This window comes from Nerophis lumbriciformis, linkage group LG18 (assembly GCF_033978685.3).
Source record: "Nerophis lumbriciformis linkage group LG18, RoL_Nlum_v2.1, whole genome shotgun sequence".
In the NCBI taxonomy this organism is placed as follows: Eukaryota; Metazoa; Chordata; class Actinopteri; order Syngnathiformes; family Syngnathidae; genus Nerophis; species Nerophis lumbriciformis.
This window is the reverse complement of record NC_084565.2, coordinates 22,122,501-22,137,711: the sequence shown is the minus strand read 5'-3', so window position 1 is coordinate 22,137,711 and position 15,211 is coordinate 22,122,501. Positions and strand designations below refer to the sequence as shown.

The 15,211-nt window shown below is 40.1% G+C and overlaps 1 protein-coding gene across 3 annotated transcripts in view; it reads right to left on the bottom strand.

The window, feature by feature from the left end:
- The window catches only part of ncanb (neurocan b), a 492,017-nt gene that overhangs the window by 154,233 nt on the left and 322,573 nt on the right, over positions 1-15,211 (bottom strand). For all 3 annotated transcript variants that reach the window (XM_061977842.1, XM_061977841.2, XM_061977843.2), the window contains exon 10: positions 2,101-2,217. In XM_061977842.1, the coding sequence (XP_061833826.1) occupies positions 2,101-2,217 (117 nt within the window). The remainder of the gene's footprint in view (positions 1-2,100; positions 2,218-15,211) is intronic.

The following is a 15,211-nucleotide window of genomic DNA, read 5'->3' as shown; positions in this document are numbered from 1 at the left end:
CAGCATTGTTCACACGTTTAAGTCAGGACTTTGGGAAGGCCATTCTAAAACCTTCATTCTAGCCTGATTTAGCCATTACTTGACCACTTTTGACGTGTGTTTGAGGTAGAGATGTCCGATAAAATCGGCCTGCCGATATTATTGGCCGATAAATGTTTTAAAATGTAATATCGGAAATTATCGGTCTCGGTTTATTTATTATCAGTATCGTTTTTTTTTAGTTTTTTTTTATTAAATCAACATAAAAAACACAAGATACACTTACAATTAATACACCAACCCAAAAAAACTCCCTTCCCCATTTACACTCATTCACACAAAAGGGTTGTTTCTTTCTGTTATTAATATTCTGGTTCCTACATTCCATCCATCCATCCATTTCCTACCGCTTATTCCCTTCGGGGTTGTGGGGGGCGCTGGAGCGTATCTCAGCTACAATCGGGCGGAAGGCGGGGTACACCCTGGACAAGTCGCCACCTCATCGAAGGGCAAACACAAATAGACAGACAACATTCACACTCACATTCACACACTCGGGCCAATTTAGTGTTGCCAATCAACCTATCCCCAGGTGCATGTCTTTGGAGGTGGGACGAAGCCGGAGTACCCGGAGGGAACCCACGCAGTCACGGGGAGAACATGCAAACTTCACACAGAAAGTTCCCGAGCCCGGGATTGAACTCACGACTACTCAGGACGGTTCCTACATTATATATCAATATATATCAATACAGTCTGCAAGGGATACAGTCTGTAAGCACACATGATTGTGCGTGCTGCTGGTCCACTAATAGTACTAACCTTTAACAGTTAATTTTACTCATTTTCATTAATTACTAGTTTCTATGCAACTGTTTTTATATTGTTTTACTTTCTTTTTTATTCAAGAATTTTTTTTAAATTTATCTTATTTTATTTTTTTAAAAAGGACCTTATCTTCACCATACCTGGTTGTCCAAATTAGGCATAATAATGTGTTAATTCCACGACTGTATATATCGGTTGATTTTGGTATCGGTAATTAAGGGTTTGGTCAATATCGGAATATCGGATATCGGCAAAAAGCCATTATCGGAAATGCCTAGTTTGGGGTCATTGTCCTATTGGAACGCCCAACTGCGCCCAAGATCCAACCTCTGGGCTGATGATTTTAGGTTGTCCTGAAGAATTTGGAGGAAATCCTCCTTTTTCATTGACATCAAACTGACATCAAATGACATTTTATTTAAACTGACATCAAATGTACAAATATAAGACCTTCTGGAGGAAAGTTATGTGGTCAGATGAAACAAAAATTAAGCTGATTGGCCACAATACCCAGCAAAATGTTTGGAGGAGAAAAGGTGAGGCCTTTAATCCCAAGGACACCACACCTACCGTCAAGCATGGTGGTGGTAGTATTATGCTCTGGGCCTGTTTTGCTGCCAATGGAACTGGTGCTTTACAGAGAGTAAATGGGACAATGAAAAGGGAGGATTACCTCTAAATTCTTCAGGACAACCTAAAATCATCAGCCCGGAGGTTGGGTCTTGGGCGCAGTAGGGTGTTCCAACAGGACAATGACCCCAAACACACGTCAAAAGTGGTAAAGGAATAGCTAAATCAGGCTTAAACGTGTGGACAATGCTGAAAAAACAAGTCCATGTCAGAAAACCAACAAATGTAGCTGAACTGCACCAATTTTGTCAAGAAGAGTGGTCAAAAATTCAACCAGAAGTTTGTGGATGGCTACCAAAAGCGCCTTATTGCAGTGAAACTTGCCAAGGGACATGTAACCAAATATGAACATTGCTGTATGTATACTTTTGACCCAGCAGATTTGCTCACATTTTCAGTAGACCCATAATAAATTCATAAAAGAACCAAACTTCATGAATGTTTTTTGTGACCAACAAGTATGTCCTCCAATCACTCTATCACAAAAAAATAAGAGTTGTAGAAATTATTGGAAACTCAAGACAGCCATGACATTATGTTATTTTCTAGTGTATGTAAACTTTTGACCACGGCTGTATGTCCATCTCTCCCTCAATCCATCTACAGCTGCTGACCTGTGAGCCCCTCTGACTCTCAGGCCCGACCCGCCGGGCAACAACTCACCGATCTCGCAGCTCTCTCCAGAGAAGCCCTGTGGGCAGTAGCAGCTATAGCCGTCACCCTCCTGCAGGCAGCTCCCTCCGTGGAGACACGGGTTGGTCTGGCACGGGTTATTCTCCACTGCCAAGAGAGAGCGAGACAACAATGTGAGTGCATAATTTATTTCTGACAGAGAAAGCACATTACGAGGGCGGCGGGGAATGTTGACAAACTACGACGAGAAACGAAGCGGAATCACACTGACGTCCTCGAGCGAGTTCCAGAAGAGGAAGGCCGTTTCACCGTGCTTTCCGCCAGCTGATACAAACCCCGTTTCCATATGAGTTGGGAAATTGTGTTAGATGTAAATATAAACGGAATACAATGATTTGCAAACATTTTCAACCCATATTCAGTTGAATATGCTACAAAGACAACATATTTCATGTTCAAACTCAAACCTTTTTTTTTTTTTGCAAATAATCATTAACTTTAGAATTTGATGCCAGCAACACGTGAAAAAGAAGTTGGTAAAGGTGGCAATAAATACTGATAAAGTTGAGAAATGCTCATCAAACACTTATTTGGAACATCCCACAGGTGAACAGGCTAATTGGGAACAGGTGGGTGCCATGATTGGGTATAAAAGTAGATTCAATGAAATGCTCAGTCATTCACAAACAAGGATGGGGCGAGGGTCACCACTTTGTCAACAAATGCGTGAGCAAATTGTTGAACAGTTTAAGAAAAACCTTTCTCAACCAGCTATTGCAAGGAATTTAGGGATTTCAATATCTACGGTTCGTAATATCATCAAAGGGTTCAGAGAATCTGGAGAAATCACTGCACGTAAGCAGCTAAGCCCGTGACCTTCGATCCCTCAGGCTGTACTGCATCAACAAGTGACATCAGTGTGTAAAGGATATCACCACATGGTCTCAGGAACACTTCAGAAACCCACTGTCCGTAACTACAGTTGGTCGCTACATCTGTAAGTGCAAGTTAAAACTCTCCTATGTAAGGCGAAAATTGTTTATCAACAACACCCAGAAATGCCGTCAGCTTCGCTGGGCCTGAGCTCATCTAAGATGGACTGATACAAAGTGGAAAAGTGTGGAAAAGAGTCCACATTTCAAATTGTTCTTGGAAACTGTGGACTTTGTGTCCTCCGGACCAAAGAGGAAAAGAACCATCCGGACTGTTATAGGCGCAAAGTTGAAAAGCCAGCATCTGTGATGGTATGGGGGTGTATTAGTGCCCAAGACATGGGTAACTTACACATCTGTGAAGGCGCCATTAATGCTGAAAGGTACATACAGGTTTTGGAGCAACATATGTTGCCATCCAAGCAACGTTACCATGGACGCCCCTGCTTATTTCAGCAAGACAATGCCAAGCCACGTGTTACATCAACGTGGCTTCATAGTAAAAGAGTGCGGGTACTAGACTGGCCTGCCTGTAGTCCAGACCTGTCTCCCATTGAAAATGTGTGGCGCATTATGAAGCCTAAAATACCACAACAGAGACCCCCGGACTGTTGAACAACTTAAGCTGTACATCAAGCAAGAATGGGAAATTATTCCACCTGAGAAGCTTCCCAAACGTTTACTTAGTGTTGTTAAAAGGAAAGGCCATGTAACACAGTGGTGAACATGCCCTTTCCCAACTACTTTAGCACGTGTTGTAGCCATGAAATTCTAAGTTAATTATTATTTGCACAAAAAAAAATTTTTTTATGAGTTTGAACATCAAATATCTTGTCTTTTTAGTGCATTCAATTGAATATGGGTTGAAAAGGATTTGCAAATCATTGTATTCCGTTTATATTTACATCTAACACAATTTCCCAACTCATATGGAAACGGGGTTTGTAGATTAGTCGTTGTTACGCGTGTTGTGCCACTGTTTATCATGACCCCGCCTACGTCACATTCCACATTCCAAGGCACTTATAAAAGGAGCTGATCATTGCACATACATTTATTGCTACTGTGTGGGCGAGGTAATAAACATAATTTATGGAGCTAACCCCGGGCATCTGCATGGGGAAGCCTTTTGTGAAAGATTACATTATAATTATTGCACTTAAATTTGAGGAACGCTGGAGGCATGCGGCGATAAAAACAGGGAAATGTGCTTGTACACCCATGTCCGACATCTCCAGAAAACCATTTGGAATCCAACGAAAATGTCCAGGAAAAAAACATGCCAGTATTTACAAAACCCAAAACCAGTGAAGTGGGCACGTTGTGTAAATGGTAAATAAAAACAGAATACAATGATTTGCAAAACCTTTTCAACCTATATTCAATTAAATACGCTGCAAAGACAAGATACTTAGCCTTCAAACTGAAAAACTTTGTTCCCAATTAGCCTGTTCACCTGTGGGATGTTCCAAATAAGTGTTCGATGAGCATTCCTCAACTTTCTCAATCTTTTTTGCCACTTGTGTCAGCTTTTTTGAAACATGTTGCAGGCATCAAATTCCAAATGAGCTAATATTTGCAAAAAATAAAGTTTTCCAGTTCGAACGTTAAGTATCTTGCCTTTGCAGTCTATTCAATTGAATATAGGTTGAAAAGGATTTGCAAATCATTGTATTCTGGTTTTATTTACAATTTACACAACGTGCCAACTTCACTGGTTTTCTCACACACACACACTCACTCACTCACTCACTCACTCACTCACTCACTCACTCACTCACTCACTCACTCAGTTAATTATCAGCTACATGCCATCCAAATGACGTCTGAGTGTATACATGTTGCACACAACATAGTGCGGCTCGCCTGAAAGCGTTTGTTCCCGTGTGTGAGTGAGTGTGTGTATGACTTGGCGCACACACACACACGCAATTGGGATGTTTGCGTGCCCGCGCGAGATGTAACACAAGATTATGTTCAATTTCCTGCAAGACAGGGTGCGAGACTCCGCCGACAGGCCCGGAGCATCCTGTTATAAGTGTGTGCAGAACGTAAGACGCCTGCTGAATAATGCAGATCATCATCCATCACTGGAAGGTTAATGACACATGATAGAGGAAGACGTCAATGATCCCATGTGATCTTTGCTGAGGTGAGTAAATGTCAGGTGATGCGCGGCGAGGGGGGGGGGGGGGGGGGGACGGAGTGAAATTTCAGCCCTCAAATGTTTTTTGCTGCCAGGAACATTTCAGCCCTTCATCCCTCAAATTAGCGAGCTGAGCGCAGGCGCATACAAATCACGGGATCTGTTCTCACTCGTGCACACGAAGCCTTTGGGTCTGACATGCAGAAATGTTGCATTGTCGGAGTTTAGTGACATCAAAAGGCTTTTAATGTCTTCGGCTTTCTAATTCCGCTCTTTGGAGTTGTTGCAGAGGAGATTAAAAATGCATGTGGGTGACTGAACGCCAGCCGAATTAAACTGTTTTCCTAAAAGTGCAACTTTATTGATGTGAAATGCGCATGAATTAAAACAAACAAACATTTAAGTCGGGAGTTCTCCTACAACTTGCCCGCACAGTTATCTGCACTGCAGTGCTGTTAAAGATAAGTGAACTCCAGTAAATCTCTGCATACTTGTGTGCTACAGTAGATCTCCACTACACTTTTAATCATAGCTCAGGTGGACTTGTATCTGCTTCTGCTCATTTTTATTTTATTTTTATTTTTTTTCCGGGGCTTTACACATTAATCCAGCAGTGTATACTGCAGGCTTTACTTGGCAGCACGGCACATCAGGGAGTGCAATCCATAAACTTAAAGGATTGGAGTGACGAGCAAGGGAAGCCAGCTTGGACATCCTAAAATAAATGGCGTACGCTGCCATGACAAACATTTGCCAACAGTATGCAAGACGTGCTTTACTGGAATAGCTCATTTTAACATGAAACCAAAGCGATTGAGGATTGGGTGTAACGTAATTTCCGGGCCAAAGGGCGCACCACTGATGAATGGTCTATTTTTGATCTTTTTTTCATATATAAGGCGCACCAGATTGATTGATTGAGACTTATTAGTAGATTGCACAGTACAGTACATATTCCGTACAATTGACCACTAAATGGTAACACCCGAATAAGTTTTTCAACTTGATTAAGTCGGGGTCCACGTTAATCAATTCATGGTACAAATATACACTATCAGCATAATACAGCCATCACACAAGTTAATCATCAGAGTATATACATTGCAGTGATGTGCGGTGAGGTTGATGGCTGGTGAGGCACTGACTTCATCACAGTCAGATTTACAAACATATGAACCCTAAAGAGTATCTTATTCACCATTTGATTGGCAGCAGTTAACGGGTTATGTTTAAAAGCTCATACCAGCATTCTTCCCTGCTTGGCACTCAGCATCAAGGGTTGGAATTGGGGGTGAAATCACCAAAAATGATTCCCGGGCGCGGCGCCGCTGCTGCCCACTGCTCCCCTCACCTCCCAGGGGGTGAACAAGGGGATGGGTCGAATGCAGAGGACAAATTTCACCACACCTAGTGTGTGTGTGACAATCATTGGTACTTTAACTTAACTTTAACTTTACACATACAAACTGTAGGACACAAAAAAGCACATTTAATTAAAAACAATGTTATGGTCTTACCTTTACTTATAAATGAAGTCCATGCGCAGCTCCTTTTGAACAAAAGCATCGATAACTTGTTTATAGAAGTCTTCCTTATCTTTCTTCAGTTTTAAAAGTCTCGCTGTCTCGATGGAGATCTTCCTTCAATTATTACCTCCTGCTTCGATTGAAAGTCCAGTTTAGAAAACTGTTTTATTTTAGATATGTAATCCTCCATGTTAATAGTCCAGGCAAGAGGAATAAAATAAACGATCGCTGCTAACTGTTGCTGCTTGTTGTCACTTCTTCTGCAGCCGAATAGTCGCAAAAATGCTTCCTGGGATCACTACCGCCCTCTACCACCATGAGGCGGGATTACTGCGAGCCTCACACAGTACGTCTTCGCAGCAGTTTTATGACTGCTCAGCACAAGAAATACGTTACACACATACAGTTGTTGACAAAATACACTGTACATTATATACCTCAGCTAACTAAACTATGGAAATGTATAATATAATTCATATAGCAATACGGTCTCACTGCACAGCAGGCCAGCAGTTAGCCGAGTCATTGCGCAATCCATGGTGAGGCTCAACTCAGTAACGTGCCTCAACTGGCCGAAAGTCTCTTCTCAGTATTTGAACGGCAAATGTGAAAATTCAGCGATTTTGAATAAAAAATAACCTAAAACTAGTGATGTAAATGGAAAATAACTTTATAGTATAATCACTGGATACATATAACAATTTAATTTTTTTTTTTCCTTTTTAAATTTTTTTTATTTCCATGATGGCACGTGAGGGGTTTAGATTTGGTTGATATTATAAGGCGCATTAAAGGAGTCTTATTATTATTTTTTTTTTCTAAATTGAAAACACTTCCTTGTGGTCTACATAACATGTAACATCTGCGGCCTCCTCCCAAGGTTTCTTCTTTTTACCCATTTTGGACTTTTTTGAATTTTTCGGATGTGGGTTTCAAATCAGTGGATGTCATTGGGGTTTGTGCAGCCCTTCGAGACACTTGTAAATAAGGGCTATATAAATACATTTTGATTGATAAGCACTATTTTAACAAATAGTTGAAAATAATTTGCTGTTGGTAAAGCCTATGGACATCATAAATTAAGAGTGATAAACCAGATAAATACATGTATTAATATGTGGTTTTGAATCACTGAAAATGGAATGGATGTTATCTACATCAGTGTTTTTCAACCACTGTGCCGCGCTGCCGTGAGATACAGTCTGGTGTGCCGTGGGAGATTATCTAATTTCACCTATTTGGGTTAAAAATACTTTTTGCAAACCAGTAATTATAGTCTGCAAATGATGTGTTGTTGTTGAGTGTCCGTACTGTCTAGAGCTCGGCAGAGTAACCGTGTAATACTCTTCCATATCAGTAGGTGGCAGCCAGTAGCTAATTGCTTTGTAGATGTCGGAAACAGCGGGAGGCAGTGTGCAGGTAAAATCTAATGCTTAAACCAAAAATAAACAAAAGGTGAGTGCCCCTAAGAAAAGGCATTGGCTTAGGGAAGGCTATGCAGAACGAAACTAAAACTGAACTGGCTACAAAGTAAACAAGAACAGAATGCTGGACGACAGCAAAGACTTACTGTGGAGCAAAAACGGCGTCCACAATGTACATGACAATCAACAATGTCCCCACAAAGAAGGATAAAAACAACTGAAATATTCTTGACTGCTAAAACAAAGTAGATACAGGAAATATCGCTCAAAGGAAAAACACAAAACTGCTCCTGGAAAATACCAAAAAAAGAGAAAAAGCCACCAAAATAGGAGCGTAAGACAAGAACTGAAACACTACACACAGGAAAACAGCAATAAACTCCAAATAGATCAGGGCGTGATGTGACAGGTGGTGACAGTACACCTACTTTGAGACAAGAGCTATATTGATGCATGCTTGGTTATGGTTTGAATTCATATACAACACTTGTGACGACAACTTTTTACTGTCAACTGAGTTTCTTTTTTTTAATGATTTCTGCTGGTGGTGTGCCTCCGCATTTTTTCAACGCAAAAAATGTGCCTTGGCTCAAAAAAGGTTGAAAAACACTGATCTACATAATGTGCCTGTAGATGTAACACCGTAAAGGCGCAATCATGCAAACATTGTCACTGTCCAAATACTTCTGGACCTTAGCTAGGTTTACAACAACACCATTGATAGCGAAAGGTGTAAAAAATATCAATACATTCACAGTACTACTCAAATGTTTGTTTGTATTACTTATTATGTAGTAATCGTCAGTTATATAGTTACGTGTTTTCCGGACCATAGGGCGCACTGCCGATGAATGGTCTATTTTTCATCTTTTTTCATATACAAGGCGCACCAGGTTATAAGGCGCATTAAAGGAGTCTTATTATTACTTTGTTTGTCTAAATTGAAAACACTTCCTTGTGGTCTACATAACATGTAACATTTGCGGCCTCCTCCCAAGGTTTCTTCTTTTTACCCATTTTGGACTTTTTTTTATTTTCCGGATGTGGGTTTCAAATCAGTGGATGCCATTGGGGTTTGTGCAGCCCTTCGAGGCACTTGTAAAAAAGGGCTATATAAATACATTTTGATTGATAAGCACTATGCTAAAGAATAGTTGACAATAAATTGCTGTTGGTAAAGCCTATGGACATGATTGAATTAAGAGTGTTAAACCAGATAAATAAATGTATTAATATGTGGGTTGAATCACTGAAAATGGAATGGATGTTATCTATATAATGTGCCTGTAGATGTAAGACCGTAAAGGCGCAATCATACAAAAATTGTCACTGTCCAAATACTTCTGAACCATAGCTAGGTTTACAACAACACTCAAATGTTTGTTTGTATTACTTATTATGTGTCATGTCTGTGTGATCATGTTTTGTTTTGGTTATGTTCGGTTTGGTTTTTGGACTCTGTGTGCACTCTTGTTTGTTTTGTTTCCATGACAACCCATTAGTTTTCACCTGTCCTCATGTCACGCACCTGATTCATTTGGACTCACACACCTGTCATTAATCATGTTCAAGACTATTTAAGCCGATAGTTGCCAGGAAGTCAGCCTGGCGACATTAATTCTGTTTGACTTCTGCTACCTATGCTACCATAGTTCCATGCCAAGTGAGTTCTGTCTGTATTCTTGTCACAGTAAGTGTTTATTTGTTTCATGTTCATAGTTTTTGGCCCAAGTGCTAGTTTTTGTTTCATTAGTCAAGTTTGTTCTCCGCCTTTCTGTGCGCCATTAGTTTTGTACCTTTTGTAATTGTTAAAAATAAAAAATGTCTTTACCTTCATGCTATGTCCAGTCCAACTTTCCTTGCAACTCGGGAAAACAAACAACCCATAGTCCACGTCTTGACATTATGTAATAATCGTCAGTGATATAGTTCCGTATTTTCCGGACCATAGGGCGCACTGCCGATGAATGGTCTATGTTTGATCTATATATAAGGATATAGGGTGCATTAAAGGAGTCATATTATTATTATTTTTTTTCTAAATTGAAAACTTCCTTGTGGCCTATATAACATGTAATGGTGGTTCTTTGGTCAAAATGTTGCATGGATTATTTTTTACAGATCATCTTCAAGCCGCTTTCTGAAAGTCGCTTCAGGATGCGCCGTTTTGTGGGCGGTCTTATTTACATGGCTTATTTACGTCTTCTCCCCGTCATCTTTGTTGTAGCGGTGTAGCGTGCAAGGACGGGAGTGGAAGGAGTTCTAAAAGATGGAGCTAACTGTTTTAAGGACATTCAGACTTTACTTAAATCAATTACGGAGCAACATCTCCTCATCTGGAAACAACAAAAAGGCCGAAAATGTGTCCCGTGAAAAACCGTCCAACTGGAACTCTTTAATAACTAAAGTTCCTTAGGTGAATAATATAAACTCACTACACCGGTATGTTTTAGCGCTTTCATGGCCAGTTTACTGACAGATATAAGTAATAACTTTACACTACTTTATATTAAAAATGGCAACAGCGGAGGGTGACTGTCTCATAACAACAAGATAGAGAAAAATAAGAAGTTTATCGGACTACAAAGGCGCATTTTTTCAGGACTTATGCAGATCCCAAATACAGATCAGCAGGTATACGGTACAATAGTCGTGTTATCTTATTCACTGATTACTATTTGAAAAGGAAACTGGTGCAGATATTCTCCTTCAAGACAGAACCTAATTTGACTCCAAATCGTTTCATTTTAATTAAACCCACAATCTCCTCCCTCAATGATTACCGCCCCGTTGCACTCACCCCCATCATAATGAAGTACTTCGAGAGGCTGGTAAAGGAATATATTGTCTCCAGACTTCCCCCCCACATTCGACCCATACCAGTTTGCTTATCGCCCTAACCGCTCCACAGAGGACGCCATCTCCTCTGCACTCCACCTGAGCTTAGAACATCTGGAAGGAAAGGACACACACGTGCGGATGTTGTTCCTGGACTTCAGCTCAGCATTCAACACCATCATCCCGCAGCACTTGGTGAGCAAACTGGCCCCCCTTGGATTCAGTACCCCCTTTGCAACTGGCTGCTTGACTTCCTCACAGACAGACCCCAATCTGTGAGAGTGGGCAACAACACCTCCAGTGCCATCTCCCTGAGCACCGGCTCCCCCCAGGGCTGCGTCCTGAGTCCGCTGCTGTTCACGTTGATGACCCATGACTGCTGCGCCAGGTCCACTAATAACCACATTGTGAAGTATGCGGACGACACGACAGTAGTGGACCTCATCCGTGACAACAATGACATGGACTACAGGGAGGAGGTGAAACATCTGGTTGACTGGTGCAGAACCAACAACCTGGTCCTGAATGTCAACAAGACCAAGGAGATCATCGTTGACTTCAGGAAGCACCAGTCCAGCCACACTCCACTCTTCATCAACGGCACAGCAGTGGAGATAGTAAGCAGCACCAAGTTCCTGGGGGTGCAGATAACTGACAATATAACCTGGTCCCGACACACCGGAGCTCTTGTAAAAAGAGCTCAGCAGCGCATGCACTTTTTGCGTCAGATGAAAAGAGCACAGCTCCCTCCCCCCATTCTACAGAGTCACTATAGAGAACCTGCTGACCAACAGCATCTCTGTCTGGACTGGAGCCTGCAATGCTTTAGACTGGAAGTCTCTCCGGAGAGTGGTGAGGACGGCGGAAAAGATCATCAGGACTCCTCTTCCTCCTATCCAGGAGATCGCAAAAAGCCGCTGCCTGACCAGGGCTCAGAAAATCTGCAAAGATTCCTCCCACCCCCACTAAGGACTGTTTTCACTGCTGAACTCTAGAAAGAGGTTCCGCAGCCTCCGAAGCAGAACCTCCTGGTTCTGTAACAGCTTTTTTCCCTCAGGCCGTAAGACTCTTGAACGCATCATAATTAAATTATCCCCTCAATAACAATATAACATACATCCATAAACGTGGACGCATGTGAAAAAGTGCAATATATTTATCTGTACAGTAATCTATTTATTTATTTATATATATTTTTTTATTTTATATATATATTTATATATTATTTATATATATTTATTTATTTATATATGCACCTTATTGCTTTTTTATCCTGCACTACCATGAGCTTATGTAACGAAATTACATTCTTATCTGTGCTGTAAAGTTCAAATTTGAATGACAATTAAAACAAAGTCTAAGTCTAAGTCTAAGTCTAATTTTAGAGACACCTGATTGCTGTACAGCAGTGGTTCTTAACCTTGTTGGAGGTACCGAACCCCAACAGTTTCATATGCGCATACACCGAACCCTTCTTTAGTGAAAAAAATTTCAAATTCAAGACAGAGTTATATGTTTTTGGTAACACTTTAGTATGGGCAACATATTCTATGTAACAAAGACTTAATTTAGAGTTTTTTGGACACTAGGGGAACATATTCTAAGTAACAAAGACTTAATTTAGAGTTTTTTGGACACCTTGGGAACATATTCTAAGTAACAAAGACTTAATTTAGAGTTATTTGGTTAGGGTTGGGGTTAGAGGGTTAGGGCCATGGTTAGAGGGTTAGGGTTATAATAAGGCCATGCCGAATAAGGCATTAATAAGTACTTAATAATGACTAGTTTAGAGTCAATATGTTACTAATTTGCATGTTAATAAGCACCTAATTAATGGTGAATATGTTCCCCATACTAAAGTGCTACCATATTTTATTACTGGTGCACAAAATGAACCGTGCATGAACATCACCTTGTTCAAAGAACAAAACCAACACAGTGCATAAACTCACAACAAATTACACACCTGCAAATCAGTCTGACTTCTGCTGTTGCCGTATCCGTAATACGCCGATAGGGAGAAGTTTTTATTTACACGATGAGTCGGGTGTGTCTTGACCTCCGCCGAACCCCTGAGCCCGACTCACCGAACCCCTAGGGTTCCATCGAACCCAGGTTAAGAACCACTGCTGTACAGAGTATGGCTGATTTTTTGTTTTCACATTATGTCATTCACTGGGAAATCAACAAATTGACAACATATACAGTATGTTTCCACAAAGCCATCCAGTTTAGTATTACTATTTGGATTGGTAAATCATGATCAGTCTTGTGTTTCCACTGTGGGAAAAGTAGAATGGATAATGATGCCTATGAACCACTACACTACCAATAACTGTTAACTTAAACTAAAGATACATAGCTGGATGTGCAATAGGAATTTTGGAATTAATTTTGCTTGATTGCGCATCACTATGGGCCTGATCTACTGCATGTCACCTGATTGAAAGTAGAAAAGGTCATTTTGCCTAAACTCTTAGAGCTTGATCTACAAAAGGGTAGTGTGTATTAAAACCAGTTATTGGCAGTAACAAGCTACATGTAGCTAAGCTGCGTAACTTAACTACATTTTCCAGTAGCTTGGCAGTATAGCTACTTTTTTAACGAGTAGCTTTTCCAATAGCTTAGCTACTTTTAGACCCATGTAGTGAGGTAGCTTACATTGAAGCTACAAGCTACAAAGAGAGAAAATGGACTGCAAATCAAAAAAAAAAAAAATGGACAAAATACAATGACCTGGATGAATGAGAACATCTATACATACAGAGAAAATCCATGATGATTGGTGTTTGTATGATGAGTTACAGTTAGCTTGGGTTAGGGTGAATCATTATACTATAGCCAATCAGCAATAAGATAAGGCGAGTCATTGAAACTAGTAATGAAAATCATAAGTCATGCACTCATGTCACATGATGACGAGGGAGTCCGAGACAGAGGGACGCTTCAAGCGGACGACTCAACAACAACAACAAAAAACATACTTGAAAATGGCAGAGGAATTCTCTCCCACAGATTAGATTATTTCTTTAGTGATGAAGATGAAGTGCAGGAAACCCACAAAAATGTGTGACAAATGTTTGTGTTTAGAGAAAACAATGCCCAAAACTTAAGTTCTTAGTTGTTTACTTTGTAAACCAAAATCATAACTGCTCTCTTCATCAAAGACGTCCAACGCAAATTTAGGAACAGACATTAAAGTGAGTTGAGTTTATTTAAAACGTTTTACTGCACATAACCATTACCAACTGTTCCCAAACAACACACAAGATAGATGCTGTTTTTTTACTGTCAGTAGAGAAAATTAATAACATTATAGGGGCGGGCCAAAGAAAAAGCTAACTAAATAAATACATACAGTGGGGTGCAGGGACCTCTAGAAGTAGTTGTACGGCGTCCCCAGCTAAATGACAGATAGTTAATAGTAATGTACTCTTAAGTCCATTTGTACACTCTCAGTTACATTAACATTAATATTATACTTGTGGGCCGATAGATATAAATGCTGTTAAATGTAGCTCTGATTTAGCAAGCTACTTTTCCCTTGTAGCTTGTAGTGTAGCTTGCTACAATTCCCCGGGGATAGCTTCCTCTGTAGCTTAGCTACATTTAATCGAGAGTAACTCGTAGCTTGGATTACTACATTTTCCAAGTAGTTTGCTCATCACTGAAAGAAAAACACGTGCAAACTTGATAGCACACACAAAGCTGGTCTGCTAAGCTTGTACGCCGAGTAGAGCTGGGCAATATGGCCACCAAACTATATCACTAGGGATGTCAGATAATGGCTTTTTGCCGATATCCGATATCAACCGATACCGATATCAACCGATATATACAGTCGTGGAATTAACACATTATTATGCCTAATTTGGACAACCAGGTATGGTGAAGATAAGGTACTTTTAAAAAAAAATAAAAAAAATAAAATAAGATAAATAAATTAAAAACATTTTCTTGAATAAAAAAGAATGTAAAACGATATAAAAACAGTTACATAGAAACTAGTAATTAATGAAAATTTGTAAAATTAACTGTTAAAGGTTAGTACTATTAGTGGACCAGCAGCACGCACAATCATGTGTGCTAACGGACTGTATCCCTTGCAGACTGTATTGATATATATTGATATATAATGTAGGAACCAGAATATTAATAACAGAAAGAAACAACCCTTTTGTGTGAATGAGTGTAAATGGGGGAGGGAGGTTTTTTGGGTTGGTGCACTAATAATTGTAAGTGTATCTTGTGTTTTTTATGTTGATTTAATAAAAA